Genomic DNA, 20,094 nt, shown 5'->3' with positions numbered 1-20,094 from the left:
GTCCTGACCCCTGCACTGTGCAGTACATACCACTAACCCCTCCACTGTGCACTACATACCACTGACCCCTCCACTGTGCACTACATACCACTGACCCCTCCACTGTGCGCTACATACCACTGACCCCTCCACTGTGCGCTACATACCACTGACCCCTCCACTGTGCGCTACATACCACTGACCCCTCCACTGTGCGCTACATACCACTGACCCCTCCACTGTGCGCTACATACCACTGACCCCTCCACTGAGAGCTACATACCACTGACCCCTGCACTGTGCGCTACATACCACTGACCCCTGCACTGTGCGCTACATACCACTGACTTATAAAACTGCATTACTTCTGACCCCCCCAAATTTATACTTATGCCTGACTGAAACGCTGCAAAGTTTACTCCTGACCTCTGCACTCTGTGTTACAAACAACCAACCTCTGAATTCTGCATAACTTTACCACTGCACTTACCAACCACTGCACTTTGCATCACTTACTTCTGACTTCTAAACTCTGGAGTTACATACCACTGACCCCTGCACTGTGCATACATACTACTGACTTCAGAAATGAACATTACATACTACTGACACCTGCACTATGTGTTACTCCTGACACAGGCTACTGCACATGTTCGGGGATCGAGGGGGGCAATACCACGCATGCCTGGTCACTAAAGAAGCGTCACCATCTCAACGCATGTTAAATTACACCAACACCCACCATATCAGATGGCAGCCATACTGGAGAAGTCCAAGGAAGTGACGTTATTATTTAGTTATAAATGAACTAAACAGACAGTGGCGGTCTCTACAACCCATGGATCGGATGTGTGTCTTCTATAATAAAGGTGAAATTTGCCTTTCTTCTCGGAGGTCATCTCCGAGCCATGCCAGGATTGCGGAATATCTTCTCTCCCTGAAATCGAAAAGTTCATTTCTACATTTCAAAGTCCCCGGCCGTCCTATAAAGTGTACAACGTGTCCCTGTAGCTACTCTATAGATTACACCGCTGTGGAGACATTTAATATTTAACCGCAGGAGATGCTATTGCTTGCTTGTTATGAACTATAAAGCTGTCACTATCGAGGTAAGCTCGGGACGTCACCAAAAATGGCTCTGTCCGTTTCTCTCTGTCTGTCTCTCTGTGTCCGTTTCTCTGTGTCCGTTTCTCTCTCTCTCTCTCTCTCTCTCTGTCTCTCTCTCTCTCTCTGTCTCTCTCTCTCTCTCTCTCTCTCTCTGTCTCTCTCTCTGTCTCTGTGTCATCTCTCTCTGTCTGTCCGTCTCTCTCTCTCTGTCTCTGTGTCATCTCTCTCTCTCTGTCCGTCTCTCTCTGTCTCTGTGTCATCTCTCTCTGTCTGTCCGTCTCTCTCTCTCTGTCTGTGTCATCTCTCTCTGTCTGTCCGCCTCTCTCTCTCTCCGTCCGTCCCTCTCTCTCCGTTCGTCTCTCTCTCTCTCTCACTCTGTGTCCGTCTCTCTCTCTCTGTGTCCATCTATCGCTCGCTGTCCGTCTCTCTCTCTCGCACTCTGTCCATCTCTCTCTGTGTCCGTCTCTCTCTCTGTGTCCGTCTCTCTCTCTGTGTCTCCATCAATTCAATTCAATTCAATTCAATTCAATTCAATTCAAATAAGCTTTATTGGCAGGACCAAATACATGTTAGCATTGCCAAAGCAAGGAAAAGGGGAAGGGGGTAATGTAATATAAAGGGGAAGGGGGGGTAATATAAAAGGGGAATGTCTCTCTCTATGTCTGTCCGTCTCTGTGCCCAACTCTCTCTCTGTCCATCTCTCTCTCCTCTCCGTCTCTCTCTCTCTCTCTGTGTCCATCTCTCTCTTTCTCTCTGTGTCCGTCTGTCTGTCTCTCATTCTTTCTGTGTCTGTCCATCTCTCTCTGTGTCCGTCCATCTGTCTCTCTCTCTCTCTCTGTGTCTGTCCATCTGTCTCTCGCTCTCTCTCTTACTGTGTGTCTGTCTGTATTTCTCTCTCTCTCTCTGTCCGTCCATCTCTCTCTCTCTGTCCATCTCTTTCTCCCTTCCTGTGTCCATCTCTCTCTCTCTCTGTCCATCTCTCCCCATCTCTTTCTCTCTCTCTCTCTCTCTGTCCATCTCTCCCCATCTCTTTCTCTCTCTCTCTCTCTCTCTCTCTCTGTCCATCTCTCTATCCGTATCTCTCTCTGTGCCCATCGCTCTCTCTGTGTCTCTCTCTATGTCCATCTCTCTCCCCCCCATCTCTCTCTCTGTCCGTCTATCTCTTTGTCCATCTCTTTCTCTCTCTCTCTCCCTGTGTCCGTCCATCTCTGTGTGTCCATCTCTCTCTCTGTCCATCTCTATCCCCATCTCTTTCTCTCTGTCCGTCCCTCTCTCTCTCTCTGTCCATCTCTTTCTCCCTTCCTGTGTCCGTCTCTCTCCCTCTCTGTGTGTCCATCTCTCTCTCTCTCTCTCTGTCCATCTCTTTCTCCCTTCCTGTGTCCGTCTCTCTCCCTCTCTGTGTCTGTCCATCTCTCCCCATCTCTTTCTCTCTCTCTCTCTCTCTGTCCATCTCTCTCTCTCTGTCCATCTCTCTCTCTCTGTCCATCTCTCTCTCTCTGTCCATCTCTCTCTCTCTCTCTCTCTCTCTCTCTCTCTCTCTCTCTCTCTCTCTCTCTCTCTCTCTCTCTCTCTCTCTCTCTCTCTCGTAAAAAGTGGCCTTGTTAGGGCACAGGAGGTGAACTCTGCCTGACCTCTGGATGTGTTGCTGGTTATGGGGTGGGAGAATGATGCGCTTCATTTGCAGTACCATTGATTGTCATTAGCACCACAAATGTGGCTGATAAACAACGTTTTGCCGTGCCAGAAACGCACTGAGCTCCCTGCCCAGGAAAGGGGCATGAACTTCTTTGGCGCGTTTCTCGCACCTAAGCCATGGCTGCCCTATCACATGAAAAATATGCAAAAAAAAAAGTTTGTTGCACAGGTGGGAGGTCTCTAGTGCCCCTCGACTTGTTACTGACCCCCCACCTGTGAACAAATAATTCACAAAAAAAAATAAAGAATTTCCATTAGATAAAAAACAACCTCCCCCTTCCCAATCCATTTTATATACACTATATTACCAAAAGTATTGGGACGCCTGCCTGTACCCGCACATGAACTTTAACGGCAACCCAGTCTTAGTCCGTAGGGTTCAATATTGAGTTGGCCCCGCCCTTTGCAGCTATAACAGCTTCACCTCTTCTGGGAAGGCCGTCCACAAGGTTTAGGAGTGTGTCTATGGGAATGTTTGACCATTTCTTCCAGAAGAGCATTTGTGAGGTCAGGCACTGATGTTGGATGAGAAGGTCTGGCTCCAAGTCTCCAATCTAATTCATCCCAAAGGTGTTCTATCAGGTTGAAGTCAGGACTCTGTGCAGGCCAGTCAAGTTCCTCCACCCCAAACTCATTCATCCATAACAGGCTGATACAATTTACATATACACAGTGCAAAGTGGATTTTACATTAACCACCTGAGCCCCGGGCCATTGTCAAATGACGGCTACACGGTGGCTCTGAAAATCCAACAGGACGTCATATGACGTCCTGGATTCCTCCGGCCACTGGGGGGGCGCGAGCGCGCAGGTGGCGATGCGCGTGCCTGGCGGTCGCGATGTCCGCCAGGTACCCGCGATCGGTAATGACAGAGCAGGGATGTGGAGCTCTGGGTGTAAACACAGAGCTCCACGTCCTGTCAGGGAGAGAGGAGACCGATGCTGTGTCCCTTGTACATAGGGACACAGATCGGTCACCTCCCCCAGTCACCCCCCTCCCCCCCACAGTTAGAACACAATACAGGTACACATTTAACCCCTTCCTCACCCCCTAGTGTTAACCCCTTCAATGCCAGTCACATTTATAGAGTAATTAGTGCATATTTATAGCACTGATCGCAGTATAAATGTGAATGGCACCAAAAATGTGTCAAAAGTGTCCGATGTGTCCGCCATAATGTCGCAGTCCCAATAATAAAAAAAAAAAAAAAAATCGCAGATCGCCGCCATTACTAGTAAAAAATAAAAATAATAATAATAATAATAATTCTGTCCCATATTTTGTAAGCGCTTATTGCGATTTTTTTTTTTTTTTTTTTTTACCAAAAATATGTAGAAGAATACGTATCGACCTAAACTGAGAATTTTGTTTTTTGTTTTTTATTGGGCTATTTATTATAGCAACAAGTAAAAAATATTGAATTTTTTTTTTAAATTGTTGCTTTTTTTGTTTATAGCGCAAAAAATAAAAACCGCAGAGATGATCAAATACCACCAAATGAAAGCTTTATTTGTGGGGAAAAAAAGGGCGTCAATTTTGTTTGGGAGCCACGTCGCAAGACCGCGCAATTGTCAGTTAAAGCGACGCAGTGCCGGAAGCTGAAATTTCACCTGGGCAGGAGGGGGGTATATGTGGCCAGTAAGCAAGTGGTTAAACAATAGAAACCCCCCACACACAGAATCAGGCACACCATCTTTGTGCTGCTTATCAAGGTGAAGAACTACAAGCCCCAGCAGACACTGTCATCTATACAGACCGGAGCATTGTCCCTGGAAGAGATCAGGCAAAGGCACCACAAGTGCCAGCATGTCTGCTGACAGAACCCTCCCCCCTCCTTCCCAGACACCCCTCACACACACACTCACCCCTCTGCTGAAGCCATGTTGTCAGCTGGACTTTGTCTGTCACATGACCTGAAGCCTGTCACCTGACCAGCTTCCTTCCTGCTCTAGAGGAAGGGGGCGGGGCTGAGCGTTCCAAGCCTCCTTCTCGTATCTGTTACCTACCAATAGGAGGAGAGTGGAGAGATACAATGTATTCAGGGGAGAGGAAGTGATAGAGAGAGAGATCACATGAATAGAGATGAGATAGATACTAGATAGAGAGACAGACAGACAGACTGGCCACACATTACACAATTGTCTTTTACAATTTTTCTTTAGATTTACCAAAACCATATCCTATGAGGTCACATCTAAACACTTCCAATGTGAATGCAATCAGGCAGACCCTTCTACTACATAGGTGAAGGTAAATCTAAAGGAAATTGAATAAGACAATTGTATAATGTATAACCAGCCATAGATAGATAGATAGATAGATAGATAGAGAGAGCAGAGGCGTTGCTAGGGGGGTGCGGTCCGCACCGGGTGACACCCGCTAGAGGGGTGACACCATCCCGTTTTTTTTTTGTTTGTTTTTTTAGCTTTTTACCAGCCCCTGTAAATGATAGTATAGGGCAGTATATTGGCAGGTTAGGGTAGTATAGAGTGGTATAGTGGCAGGTTGGTGTAGTGGGGTGGTATAGGACAGGTTAAGGTGGTATAGGGCATGTTGGGGTGATATAGGGTAGTTTGGGGTGGTATAGGGCAAGTTAGGGTTGCATAGGGCAGGTTGGGGTAGTATAGGGCAAGTTAGGGTGGTACATAACTTGCCCTATACCACCCCAACCTGCCCAATGCCACCCTAACTTGCCCTGTACCACCCCAACCTTTCCCATGCCATCCCAACTTGCCCTATGCCACCCTAACTTGCACTATACCACCCCAACCTGCCCTGTACCACCCTAACTTGCCCTATACTACCCCAACCTGCCCTATGCAACCCTAACTTGCCCTATACCACCCCAAACTACCCTATATCACCCCAACATGCCCTGTACCACCCCAAACTTTCCCATGCCACCCTAACTTGCCCTGTGCCACCCTAACTTGCCCTGTACCACCCCAATCTGCCCTATGCCACCATAACTTGCCCTATACCACCCCAACCTGCCCAATGCCACCCTAACTTGCCCTGTACCACCCCAAACTACCCAATACCCCCCAAACATGCCCTATACCACCTTAACCTGTCCTATACCACCCCACTACACCAACCTGCCACTATACCACTCTATACTACCCTAACCTGCCACTATACTGCCCTATACTATCATTTATAGGGGCTGGTTTGGGGTGCGCCCTGTGCCCGTGCGCTGCCTGCTTGGTGCTGGGCAGCCAAGACAGAGGGTGGGTGACACCATGTTTTACCGCACCGGGTGACACCAACCCTAGTGACGCCACTGAGAGAGAGAGAGATAGATAGATAGATAGATAGATAGATAGATAGATAGATAGATAGATAGATAGATAGATAGATAGATAGATTTGAGAAAGATAGATATAAAGATAGATAGATATAAAGATAGATAGACGGATAGGTAGATAGATCTGAGAAAGATAAATAGATAGATAAGAGAAAGAAAGATAGCTAGACAAATAGAAAGATAGATAGATATGAGAAAGATAGACAGATATATAGATAGATGGATAAGAGAAAGAAAGATAGATAGATATATAGATAGGTATGAGAACGATAGATGGATAGATAGATCAGAGAAAGATATATATCTGAGAAAGATCGATAGATAGATAGTTTGATAGATAGATCTGAGAAAGATAGACAGATAGATAGATAGATAGATAGATATATAGATAGATAGATAGATAAGCAGATCTGAGAAAGATAGATAGATAGACCGATAGATAAATAATTAGATAGATAGATCAGAGATAGATAGATAAACAATTAGATAGATAGATAAACAATTAGATAGATAGATCGATCAGAGAAAGGTAGATAGATCTGAGAAAGATAGATAGATAAATAATTAGATAGATAAACCAGAGAACGATAGATAGATAGACGGATAGATACATAATTAGATAGATAGATCTGAGAAAGGTAGATAGATAGATAGATAATTAGATAGATAGGAAGATAAATAATTTGATAGATAGATCAGAGAAAGGTAGGTAGATAGATAGATAGATAGATAGATAGATAGATAGATAGATAGATAGACAAGCAGATCAGAGAAAGATAGATAGATAGACGGTTAACCGATGAAGCTGACTGATGGTCCGTCGCGCCTACACACCATCAGTTAAAAAACCGATTGTGTCAGAACGCGGTGACGTAAAACACAACGACGTGCTGAAAAAAATGAAGTTTAATGCTTCCAAGCATGGGTCGACTTGATTCTGAGCATGCGCAGGTTTTTAACCCGATGCTTTTGCATAGTAACGATCGGTTTTGACCTATCGGTTAGGCGTCCATCGGTTCAATTTTAAAGCAAGTTCTCATTTTTTTGACTGAAGGTTAAAGAACCTATGGGGCCCACACACGATCGGTTTGGACTGATGAAAACGGTCCTTCAGACCGTTCTCCTCTGGCGATCCTATCGTGTATACGCGGCCTTAATGTTGTTGGTGGTGTTCAACCATTGTTGGCGTTCTTATTGTTATTGTTTGTGTTGTTGGCGGTGTTTGTGTTGGTGTTCTTGTCAGTGTTGCTTGTTGTTCTAGCTGGTTTTGATGTTCTTATCTGTGTTCTTGTTGTTGGTGTTGTTTGTGGTGTTCTTGTTTGTATTTTTGTTTTTCTTGTTACTGTTGGTGTTCTGGTTTGTGTTGCTTTTGTTGTTGTTCGTGTTTGTATTGTTGTTGGTGTTGTTGTTTGTCTTGTTGTTGGTGGTGTACTTGTTTGTGGTGTTCTTGGTGTTCTTGTTTGTCTTGTTGGTGTTCTGGTTTGTGTTGTGTTGTTGTTCTTGTTGTTGGTGGTGTTCTTGTTTGTGTTGTTGGTGATGTTCTTGTTCTTTTTTTGTGGTGTTGGTGTTCTTGTTTGTGTTATTGTTGGTGTTCTTGTTTGTGTTCTTATTGTTGATGTTGTTTGTGTAGTTCTCGTTAGTATTGTTGTTGGTGTTTTTCTTGTTAATGTTGGTGTTCTGGTTTATGTTGCTGGTGTTTGTGTTGTTGTTTGGTGTTCTTGTTTGTGTTGTTGGTGTTCTTCTTTGTGGTGTTGTTGGCGTTCTTGTTGTTGGTGTTCTTGTTTGTGTTTGTTGTTGGTGTTCTTGTTGTTGGTGATGTTGGTGTTCTTGTTTTTGTTGTTGTTGGCGTTCTTGTTTGTGTTGTCGTTGGTGTTCTTGTTGTTGGTGGTGTTCTTGTTTGTGGTGTTCTTGCTGTTATTGGTAATCTTGTTGGTGTTAGTTTTGTTGTTGGTGTTGTTGTTGGCGTTCTTGTTGTTGGTGTTCTTGTTTGTGTTGTCGTTGGTGTTCTTGTTGTTGGTGGTGTTCTTGTTTGTGGTGATCTTGCTGTTGTTGGTAATCTTGTTGGTGTTAGTTTTTTTGTTGGTGGTGTTGGTGTTCTTGTTTGTGTTGTTGTTGTTGTTGGCGTTCTTGTTGTTGGTGTTCTTGTTTGTGTTGTCGTTGGTGTTCTTGTTGTTGGTGGTGTTCTTGTTTGTGGTGATCTTGCTGTTGTTGGTAATCTTGTTGGTGTTAGTTTTTTTGTTGGTGGTGTTGGTGTTCTTGTTTGTGTTGTTGTTGTTGTTGGCGTTCTTGTTGTTGGTGTTCTTGTTTGTGTTGTCGTTGGTGTTCTTGTTTGTGGTGTTCTTGCTGTTGTTGGTAATTTTGTTGGTGTTAGTTTTGTTGTTGTTGGTGTTCTTGTTTGTGTTGTTGTTGTTGGCGTTCTTGTTGTTGGTGTTCTTGTTTGTGTTGTCGTTCGTGTTCTAGTTGTTGGTGGTGTTCTTGTTTGTGGTGTTCTTGCTGTTGTTGGTAATCTTGTTGGTGTTCGTTTTTTTTTTTTGGTGGTGTTAGCGTTCTTGTTTGTGTTGTTGTTTTTGTTGTTGGCGTTCTTGTTGTTGGTGTTCTTGTTTGTGTTGTCGTTGGTGTTCTTGTTGTTGGTGGTGTTCTTGTTTGTGGTGTTCTTGCTGTTGTCGGTAATCTTGTTGGTGTTAGTTTTTTTGTTGGTGGTGTTGGTGTTCTTGTTTGTGTTGTCGTTGGTGTTTTTGTTTATGGTGTTCTTGTTGTTTGTGGTGTTCTTGCTGTTGTTGGTAATCTTGTTGGTGTTAGTTTTTTTGTTGGTGGTGTTGGTGTTCTTGTTTGTGTTGTTGTTGTTGGCGTTCTTGTTGTTGGTGTTCTTGTTTTTGTTGTCGTTGGTGGTGTTCTTGTTTGTGGTGTTCTTGCTGTTGTTGGTAATTTTGTTGGTGTTCGTTTTTTTTTTTTGGTGGTGTTGGTGTTCTTGTTTGTGTTGTTGTTGTTGGTGTTCTTGCTGTTGTTGGTGTACTTATTGGTGTTAGTTTTGCTGTTGTTGGTTTTGTTGGTGTTAGTAGTGTTGTCGTCGCTGACAGTTGGGTTGAGTGATAACACGATGTGTGGATGATGCATCCTGTGATCGGTACACATTTCTCTTCCAGCAGATCCTCCTGGTGTAAATCCCTCTCATATCTGCAGCTTTGCAAGGGATTGACAGAAGCCACAAAGAGGCAGATATAAAAATAGAAGTGTGATGAACGCTGTTAGAAAAATAAATATAAAATCCTAAACAATCAATATCCATGTATTCCAGAGCAGGAAGTTATTTTATCCTGTAATCTTTCTTAAAGAGACCCTGTCACCTAACCCACTTTGTAGCCCTATAAAATTAAATTTCTGGTCCAGAGACCTTGAGTGCTCCAAGTTCCATCTCTGGAACGGGTGGCATTCCCTTATCTATCCACTTACATCAAAGTTCCCATTAGATTCCTCCCTTACATTAGTGTGCTTATCAGAGTCCCCCTTACAGTAGGCTCCCAACAGAGCCCCCTACATTGAAGTCCTCCCTTACATCAGGATCCCCCCTTACATTAGGGTCTCTATCAGAATCCTCCCTTCCATAAGAGTTGCACTTAAATCAATGTCCCCATAAGAGCCCCTTTTACATCACGGTCCCTATCAGAGTCCTCCCTTACATCAGTGACCCCACCAAAGTCCACCTTTACATAATTATCCCTATCAGCACCCCCTTACACCAGGGTCCCCATCAAAGCTCCCTATGCATCATGGTCCCCATCAGAGTTCTCCCTTACATCAGGGTCCCCATCTAGACCACAGGCAGCCTTTGCAGACCTTAATGCTCAATCTGCATACTTTGAGGATACACCAATAGTGCCGGGACAAGGTCACTCAGTGCCTGTCAGGGATCGGATGGGAGACTGATTTGATGAGGTCGGCCTCTCTTATATCTCCTGTCCTGGCTCCGCTGAAGGTGAGACAGAGGAAGCCGAAGGACAAGAGGGACACGAGTGCCTGGAGCAGGAGGTCCCGGGAGAACAGCTTGGCAGGGTTCAGCGGCCTGGAGAAGACTGTGATGAGCTGAGCAGGAACAGGTAACAGCCAGGCAGGTAACCAAGAGTTAATAGCAACCAGGAACATAGACAGGAGCAAGGTCTCAGGGATAGCCAGGTTCGTCAGCAAGCGGGCAGTGAGGTACCAAATCATAGCCAGAGTCAGGAACGGAGCCGGGTCAGGGATGGGCATCAGTACAGGAACAGAACACAGAGCCAAGGTCAAGAGCAAGCCGGGTCTAAATACTGGGAGGACATACAGGATCAGAGCAAGATTCAGGAACACAGCTGAAGATCAGTCAGCAAAGCACAAGAGCCCAGACTCCCTTTAAATAGGCTATTTGGCGTCAAAAGGAATTAGGCTCGTACGTGTGCGCGCGTGCTCGCAATTGCATGCGCGCGCCTGTGTGCCATTCGATGGCAAAGGTTATGTGCTTGCGCACGTCTGTGTGCAAAACGTCTCACAGGAGTTCCCTGACAGTGCCAGGGACAAAGATGCTAAACTGCGTCCCCCCTCCTTTAGGGTTAGGGTCTGGGCGCTCCAATCCCTGCAATAAACCATTGTGCCCAGGGCAGCCGTCCCTCCTGCCCACCTCTTGCCTCTGCCCTGTATGCCACTAGCTGGGGGCTGAATATCATCTCAGAGTGGGCCAGATGTGGTCCATGGTCTGTAGTTTGGAGAGCCCTGGTTAACCGCTTGCTGACCACCGCACAATGATATACATCGGCATAATGGCACCGCTGTGCAAATGGGCGCACAGGTACGTCCCCTTTAAATTGCAGCTTAGTGGGCACGCCCGCTGCGTACTCCGTGACTGTGCCCGTGGGTCCCACGGACTTGATGTCTGCCGGGGTCCCGGCGATCCTGTCATGAAGCTGCAGAACAGGGGAGATGCCTATGTAAACAAGGCATTTCACTGTTCTGCCTAATGACAGGACACTGATCTATTGCTCCCTGTCATCTGGAGCAGTGGTCTCTTTCATGTCAATGGCAGCCCCCCCCCCACAGTTAGAATCACTCCCTAGGACACACTTAACCCCTTCCTCACTCCCTAGTGTTTAACCCTTTTCCCTGCCAGTGTCATTTATACAGTAATCAGTGCAATTTTATAGCACTGATCGCTGTATAAATGACAATGATCCCAAAATAGTGTCAAAAATGTCCGCCATAATGTCGCAGTCACGATAAAAATCACAGATCGCTGCCATTACTAATAAATATTTTTTTTTTTTTTTAAATGCCATAAATCGAACCCCTATTTTGTAGACGCTATAACGTTTGCGCAAAGCAATCAATACACGCTTATTGTGATTTTTTTTACCAAAAATATGTAGAACAATACGTATCGCCCTAAACTGAGAAAAAAAAATGATATATTTTTTGACGATATTTATTATAGCAAAAATTGAAAAATATTGTTTTTTTTTTTCAAAATTATCGCTTTTTTTGTTTATATTGCGATTTTTTTTACCAAAAATATGTAGAAGAATACGCATCGGCCTAAACTGAGGGAAAAAAACGTTTTTTCTATATTTTTGGGGGATATTTATGATAGCAAAAAGTAAAAAATATTGAATTTTTTTTCAAAATTGTCGCTCTATTTTTGTTTATAGCGCAAAAAATAAAAACCGCAGAGGATATCAAATAACACCAAAAGAAAGCTCTATTTGTGGGGAAAAAAGGACGTCAATTTGGTTTGGGTGTCACGTCGCACAACCGCGCAATTGTCAGTTAAAGCGACGCAGTGCTGTATCGCAAAAAGTGCTCTGGTCAGGAAGGGGGTAAATTCTTCCGGGGCTGAAGTGGTTAAATAACTAAATACACAGTTGAAAACAAACATTAATAGAAAATGTCAGAATGTTGCCATTTATAAACCACAGACTCCTTTCACCTCCAGCTGGCCCACTGGACACACTTGTGAGGTTCCCCCTTCCTGTAATTTCAAGCTCTTCAAGCCCCCAGTGACTGAAATGCGTTGGGCTATCAGCACCATTATGATGGAATGGAGACTGCTAATGCCTTGAGTTTCACTTTAAATTTTTACTGAATCCAGGGCAATATCCTCCCGCTAGAACATTGTAATTTAAACTTAATTACTAAGGTGAGGAGCGCCGCACTCTATGATTTGCATATTCCACAGCTTCTCATAGACTTAATTGCAGCCCTTTAAAAAAAAAAAAAATTCAACTTTCTGGTCCAGAGACCCCGAGTGCTCCGATTTCCATCTCAGGATATTTCTTGCTTAATGAATAAAGCAATTTCTGGTGGAGATGTGCTTTCCTCGGATATGTTTCATGAAATAAGCATAGCATTATCTTCGCTGGAACGGGCGCCGTTCGCAGCTATCCGCAACGGAATTCCTTCTCAGGTCATTAGAGACCATCTACGCCTTTCATATGCCGCAAGCGTGACTCCAGCAATCCGTAACATTAAAGTCAAACTCCATTTTTTCCAAATTGAAATAAAAATAAAAAATAAAATGATATTTCCTATATTTACTAAGATGCTTTTATCAACTTTTCCCCCTTTTTTTTTAATTTAACCCTTGTGTTGCCAGCGATTTTTTTTTTCATACATGTTTAACCATTTCAACACCGGGCACCTTTACCCCCTACCTGCCCAGGCCAATTTTCAGCTTTCAGTGCTGTCGCACTTTGAATGACAATTGTGCAGTCAGGCATCGCTGTACCCAAACTAAGGGCCAGATTCACATAGAATTGCCCTGGCGCAGCGTATCAGAGATACGCTACGCCGCCGTATCTTACCTCGCTCTAAGTTGAATCCAGGAAGATTTTGCGCCGTAAGTTACGGCGGCGTAGTGTATTTCTTGGCGCGTATTTCAAATTGGGCGTGATTCATTTAAATGAAGCGCGTCCCCGCGGCGATTGAAATGCGAATGCTCCGTTTTCCCGCCGTGCTTTGCACGAAATGACGTCGCACCGACGTCATTTTTTGAACTTAGATGTGAGTTACGTCCTTTCCTATTCACGGACGACTTACACAAAAAAAAAAATTCAAAATTCGACGCGGGAACGACGGCTATACTTTAACATGGCAAGTCTATCTATACGCCACGAAATAGCAGCTTTAACTATACGCCGGGAAAAGCCGACTAGCGACGACGTAAGAGAATGCGACGGCCGCGCGTACCTTCGTGGATCGACGGAAAAAGCTAATTAGCATACCCGACGCGGAAAACTACGCAAACTCCACCCAGCGGGCGCCGAAGTATTGCACCTACGATCCGAAGCCGTACGAAGCCGTACGCCTGTCGGATCGAAGTCAGAAGCCGTCGTATCTTGGTTTGAGGATTCAAACTAAAGATACGACGCGGCAAATTTGAAAGTACGCCGGAGTATCAGTAGATACGCCGGCGTACTTGTTCTGAGAATCTGGCCCTAAATTTTTATCATTTTTTTTTTTCTCACAATTAGAGCTTTCTTTTGGTGGTATTTTATCACAACTGGGTTTTTTTTGTCTTGTTTTTTTTTGGGGGGTAAAAAAAAAAAAAAAAGCCCAAAATTGTATCAATAAAATAAAAACAAGTTCTTCTTTGTTTCTCTTTTGCCCCTTTCACACGTATGGACCGTTCAGATCCGCCTGTCATTTTTTTTCAGGCGGACCTGAACGGGCATTCCATGTACCTCTATGGAGAGTGACAGAGATGAGGTCATCACTGTGCTGCTTTTCCTTTTACTGCCCAGTCACAGGCTTGGACTCAGAGGAAGTGGGTTGAATGATGCTGGCCAGCAGACTGAGGACATCTAGGGGCAGAAAAAAGTACTGCAGTTGAAATCTCTGAATTAAAGGTAAATATTGCAGCAAAAGCTGTTTTTGTTATTTTATACCTTGTTATCCTTCACACTGGGGCGACTTGGGATCCGACTTGAGGTCGCCTCAAGTGGAGCTTTACCAAACCAATTGCTGCCACAGACGGGGAGCAGATCTGAGAAATTGCAAGCCACAGAGAGAGCCCAGACATTTTTCTATTTTTTTTTGTCATCATAATGAATCTCCACGGTGACAAAAATTTAATGCATTCGATTCATCATTCAGCACATTGTGGAGCCTAATGCAGAGCATAGAGACGGTCCCTGGTGAGCGTTGCCATAACAAGACATGAAATCTTGGCGGCTTCCTAATGAGAGTCTGACACGCGGGAGGTAATAGTTCCTTTTCAGTGTAACCTAGAGATCAGGAGCCAAAAAAAGCTTGTTTCTGTGTTAGACGGGAATAAGTATCTAGTTACAAAAAAAAGTAAATGAAAAAAAAAAAATTCTGTTCACAGTTGGGGTTATTGGTGTTGGAAATCCAAACACCCCATACTTTTCACAATGACTACACTTCAGATCTGTGAAGAGGTCACCAAACCATCTCATTAAACTTCCCTACAGTAAAAAAATGAATGGAGCACCAGACCAAGTGGTAAGAGAGTCCAAATTGCATAGATAATCAAACGGTTTCACCAAACAGGGCTGAATGTCAAATCAGAACTTTAAATGGACTCAGGTGTAGGCTTTACTAAACTGATCTGTACAGATTTAATATAAAGGACCCTAAGGCTCAGCTGCAAGTAGGGATGAACAATCCTTCTTGCTCCATGAGCGCAAAGACCCTGTTAAAAGGATGCCGGGGCTGGGCAGGAAAATGTTCAACTAAGCTCTACCTGTAATAGAAGAGCATGCATCCTCACCTTTCCTGGTGCCCAGTTCTAATAAATATTAATTGAAGTCCACTGATAAACTGATACTTCTGGGAGTGTTGATCTCCTGGGTCGCCCGTAGGGGTTCGGTCTGAACCAGGAAGAAAGTTGTCAGTGCCAGCCTAATCCGCTACAGCCAGAGCATTCCCCACCCCACAGCTGCACATACAGAAGAGAGACAGAATGCTTGTGACATCATTGACCTTATATGTCTGTTGGGTGTTGAGGTTGGGTGAAAACTAAGCTGGGTCTGATGTTGGGGTTGGGTGAAAACTGAGCTGGGTCTGATGTTGGGGTTGGGTGAAGACTGAGCTGGGTATGAGGTTTGGTGAGGGCTGAGATAGGTCTGGTGTTGGGTGAAGACTGAGCTGGGTCTGAGGTTGGGTGAAGGCTGAGCCGGATCTGGTGTTGGGGTTGGGTGAAGACTAAGCTGGGTCTCGTGTTGCGGTTGGGTGAAGACTGAGTTTGGTCTGGTGTTGAGGCTGGGTGAAGACTGAGTTGGGTCCAGAGTTGGGTTGGGTGAAGACTGAGTTGGGTCCAGTGTGGGGTTGGATGAAGACTGAGTAGGGTCTGTGTGTGGGGTTGGGTTAAGACTGAGTTGGATCTGGTGTTGGGGTTGGGTGAAGACTGAGCTGGGTCTGATGTTGGGGTTGTTTGAGGCCTGAGCAAGGTGTGGTGTTGAGGTTAGGTGAAGACAAAGCTGGATCTGAAATTGGGAATGGGTGAAGAACTGGGTATGAGGTTTGGTGAAGGCTGAGCTAGGTCTGGTGTTGGGTGAAGACTGAGCTGGGTCTGGTGTTGGGGTTGGGTGAAGACTGAGCTGGGTCTGGTGTTGGGGTTGGGTGAAGACTGAGCTGGGTTTGGTGTTGGGGTTGGGTGAAGACTGAGCTGGGTCTGGTGTTGGGGTTGGGTGAAGACTGAGCTGGGTCTGGTGTTGGGGTTGGGTGAAGACTGAGCTGGGTCTGGTGTTGGGGTTGGGTGAAGACTGAGCTGGGTCTGGTGTTGGGGTTGGGTGAAGACTGAGCTGGGTCTGGTGTTGGGGTTGGGTGAAGACTGAGCTGGGTCTGGTGTTGGGGTTGGGTGAAGACTGAGCTGGGTTTGGTGTTGGGGTTGGGTGAAGACTGAGCTGGGTCTGGTGTTGGGGTTGGGTGAAGACTGAGCTGGGTCTGGTGTTGGGGTTGGGTGAAGACTGAGTTTGGTCTGGTGTTGAGGTTGGTGTATGAATATGTTGATTTTGGTGTTTATTTTGTTTTTGTTTTAAAGTGTTCTATTAAAACTGGACGCAGCAGATACTTCTAGAGCAGATGAAGAATAAAGAACCAAAAAATTAACTTTTAAAATAGTTGCTATTTTCTCTTTATATCACATTTGTTCGGAAGATGATGTGTTTTAATCCTTCAAAAGGGAAGGACAGTGGTTGGTGTTGATTTTCTACAATGTTGCCAAATCTACAGATGTTCCTTGATGAGGACGGTCATAGTACGGGAACAGATGGAGGCACTACTCATCCAGCGGGATAAAGATAACCGCCAGCGCACCGAGGAATACCCATGAAGGTGAACTTCGCTGACAGATATTATTCATTTATTTCAGATGCAGATTCTGATTTCTGTGGCATGGGTGAAAAAACAGATGAGCCGTGAGTGATGTACTGTAAATATGTAACACGTTTAATCAAGATTCTGTAGCTCTAAGTTTTCCTTCTGAAGCTTAACCACTTGCCGACCGGCTCCCGCACATTTACGTCGGCAAAGTGTTTCGTTACCGCAAAACAACGTACCGGTACGTCTGCCCCTTTAAGAGCCATAGCATGCGCTTGGTCGGCAGGCGCGATCGCCGCCGGCCACCCGCGATCTCGGGCACGAGAGCCAGAACGGGGATTTGTGTGTGTAAACACAAATCCCTGTTCTGACAGGGGAGAAGTTTGTAGTAATTACGAACAGCGATATGTCTCCTCCTCCAGTCAGTCCCACCCCTCCACAGTAAGAAACACTCAGGAGGGAACACATTTAACCCCTTGATCACCCCCTAGTGTTAACCCCTTCCCTACCAGTAACATTTACACAGTAATCATTGCATTTATATAGCACTGACCGCTGTATAAATGTCAGTGGTCCCAAAAATGTGTCAAAAGTGGCCGATCTGTCCGCCGCAATGTCGCAGTACCGCAAAAACCGTAGATCACCGCCATTGCTAGAAAAAAAAATACAAATGCCATTAATCTTTCTCACAGTTTGTAGATGCTATAACTTTTGCGCAAAACAATGAAATATAATGATCTGTAACTATGCAATAAAAAACCGTACCCGAAATTTAGCTTTAATCCCCTGACCTATAACCTTACTACTAACCCTAACTTAACCCCAACCACATCCCTAACACTGAATTGCTGAGGAATCCAAGAAAATGGCAGTTGTACCAAAAAAGGTATTGATCTGTAACTATGCAATAAAAACCATACCTGAAATTAAGCTTTAATCCTCTGATCTATAACCTTACCCCTAACTTAACCCCAACCACATCCCTAACACTGAATTAACTCCAAAGTTGCCTTATCAATTGCAGAAGAATCCAAGAAAATGGCAGTTGTACCAAAAAAGATAATGATCTGTAACTATGCAATAAAAACCATACCCGATATTAGGCTTTAATCCTCTGATCTATAACCTTACCCCTAACTTAACCCCAAACACATCCCTAACACTGAATTAACTCCAAAGTTGCCTTATCAATTTCTGAGGAATCCAAGAAAATGGCAGTTGTACCAAAAAAGATAATGATCTGTAACTATGCAATAGAAACCATTCCTGAAATTAAGCTTTAATCCCCTGACCTATAAACTTACTAATAACACTAACTTAACCCCAACCACATCCCTAACACTGAATTAACTCCAACGTTGCCTTATCAATTGCTGAGGAATCCAAGAAAATGGCAGTTGTACCAAAAAAGATAATGATCTGTAACTATGCAATAGAAACCATTCCTGAAATTAAGCTTTAATCCCCTGACCTATAACCTTACTACTAACCCTAACTTAACCCCAACCACATCCCTAATACTGAATTAACTCCAAAGTTGCCTTATCAATTGCTGAGGAATCCAAGAAAATGGCAGTTGTACCAAAAAAGGTACTGATCTGTAACTATGCAATAAAAACCATACCCGAAATCAAGCTTTAATCCCCTGATTTTTACCCTTTTTTTTTACAGAAACCCCTGATCTATAGCCTTACCCCTAACGTAACCCCAACCACATCCCTAACACTGAATTAACTCCAAAGTTCCCTTATCAATTGCAGAAGAATCCAAGAAAATGGCAGTTGTACCTAAAAAAAGATAACGATCTGTAATTATGCAATAAAAACCATACCCGAAATTAAGCTTTAATGCTATGATCTATAACCTTACCCCTAACTTAACCCCAACCACATCCCTAACACTGAATTAACTCCAAAGTTGCCTTATCAATTGCTGAGGAATCCAAGAAAATGGCAGTTGTACCAAAAAAGGTATTGATCTGTAACTATGCAATAAAAACCATACCCGAAATCAAGCTTTAATGCCCTGATTTTTACCCTTTTTTTTACAGAAACCCCTGGTCTATAGCCTTACCCCTAGCGTAACCACAACCACATCCCTAACACTGAATTAACTCCAAAGTTCCCTTATCAATTGCAGAAGAATCCAAGAAAATGGCAGTTGTACCTAAAAAAAAAGATAATGATCTGTAACTATGCAATAAAAACCATACCCGAAATTAAGCTTTAATGCTATGATCTATAACCTTACCCCTAACTACATTCCTAACACTGAATTAACCCCAAAGTTGCCTTATTAATTGCTGAGGAATCCAAGAATATGGCAGTTGTACCAAAAAAGGTATTGATCTGTAACTATGCAATAAAAACCATACCCGAAATCAAGCTTTAATCCCCTGACCTATAACCTTACTACTAACCCTAACTTAACCCCAACCACATCCCTAACACTGAATTACCTCCAAAGTTGCCTTATCAATTGCTGAGGAATCCAAGAAAATTGCAGTTGTACCAAAAAAAAGATACTGATCTGATAAATAGGTAAAGGCATTAATTGACAATTCTTGGTGAATAATAACAAATTATCATCTACAAAGAAATGCTCCACTGTCCTGGGCATCATTCCAAGACAATGATATGAAAATATAAAAACAACACCTTTTAGCGCATCCCTTCTCTTAAAAAAAACAAAAAACGAACAGCCGCCTTCAAAATTAAACAGCAAAGGCGCGCTTAATCTCTCCTCAATTTTGCATTTCAAAAGCGACGATTTTTCACCGAAGGAATTATTGCTCCCTAATCAGGTTTTAAGCTCTTTTCCCGTCTCAATCTGAGCGCCTTTATTTGCGAAAACGTGACTTTTAAATGATGTTCTGAGTCCTTCTGTGGCAGACGCGGTGTTAATATTGCAGGGATTGAAGAGCGCGTTATTCATGCCTCGCCACTATTTTAAGAACACGAAATTCATAGACACCCGCTACGGCTCGCCAAAGTAAAAAGAAAAGGGAGGGCCCTACGCACGGAGCGGAGTGAATGATTCGTCTTGTGAAATGTCACCGGAATATTGGAATCTACAATGTTTAGATATTTAGCACGCTGTTTAAACAGGCGAGATGGAGAGCACCGGCGAACGCCGTGGGGGGAGAAGGAAATTTATTCAGGTTCTCCAGCTACAATTACGCCGGTTAGAACAACATTTGTCTCTGGACGATGTTTGTAATGGCTGAAAAAAAAATATGGGAGCGCGATGATGCGGCGGGGAAGCTGACGGTAATTTTATCTTGTCGTGAATATGTAAGCAGGATAAGGAAATCCCGACACATATGTATGAACGCTCTTTAATTCACTTATGTATACCTTTGGAAGTCATCAAATCGCTTTTCAGCCGAGCTGGTGTGATTACTTTGCATCCATCTTATTACTGAGTCGCACAATATACAATTCCCCATCACTCATCCCAAGCACGCCAGCAAAGCAGGAGTCAGTCAAATCTGACAGTAATAAAAGCAGAGGTCTCCAGTGCATACTTGTACACAGATATACATGAAAGCCTCACATTGCGTAAAAAGCACAAAGTGTGATCCTACTCAAATCTCCTGCATTGTCATAAAAAAAAAGAGAAATCTCCGATGTATACTTGTACAATGACTTTGACCTAATACAATTTAAAAAAGAAAATCCCACATTTGGCCAGTAGATGGCGCTAAGTA

The 20,094-nt window shown here is 44.0% G+C and overlaps 2 protein-coding genes across 2 annotated transcripts in view; both read right to left on the bottom strand.

Moving 5' to 3' along the window:
- PEPD (peptidase D) overlaps positions 1-4,755 on the bottom strand; it is a 158,804-nt gene extending 154,049 nt beyond the window's left edge. Inside the window, exon 1 of the mRNA XM_040329439.1 lies at positions 4,648-4,755. Within this exon, the coding sequence (XP_040185373.1) occupies positions 4,648-4,664 (17 nt within the window). The 5' untranslated portion in view covers positions 4,665-4,755. The remainder of the gene's footprint in view (positions 1-4,647) is intronic.
- Positions 4,756-7,346: 2,591 nt separating this feature from the next.
- The window catches only part of LOC120916840 (putative uncharacterized protein DDB_G0286901), a 118,263-nt gene continuing 105,515 nt past the window's right edge, over positions 7,347-20,094 (bottom strand). The window contains exons 2-5 of the mRNA XM_040327784.1: positions 15,014-16,044; positions 8,635-9,087; positions 7,781-8,545; positions 7,347-7,748 (exon numbers count right to left, since the gene is read on the bottom strand). Coding sequence (XP_040183718.1) covers positions 7,347-7,748; positions 7,781-8,545; positions 8,635-9,087; positions 15,014-16,044 — 2,651 coding nt within the window. The remainder of the gene's footprint in view (positions 7,749-7,780; positions 8,546-8,634; positions 9,088-15,013; positions 16,045-20,094) is intronic.

The sequence above is a fragment of the Rana temporaria genome, chromosome 11 (assembly GCF_905171775.1).
Source record: "Rana temporaria chromosome 11, aRanTem1.1, whole genome shotgun sequence".
NCBI classification, from domain to species: Eukaryota; Metazoa; Chordata; class Amphibia; order Anura; family Ranidae; genus Rana; species Rana temporaria.
The sequence above is the reverse complement of the archived record's forward strand: the minus strand, read 5'-3'. Positions and strand labels throughout refer to the sequence as shown.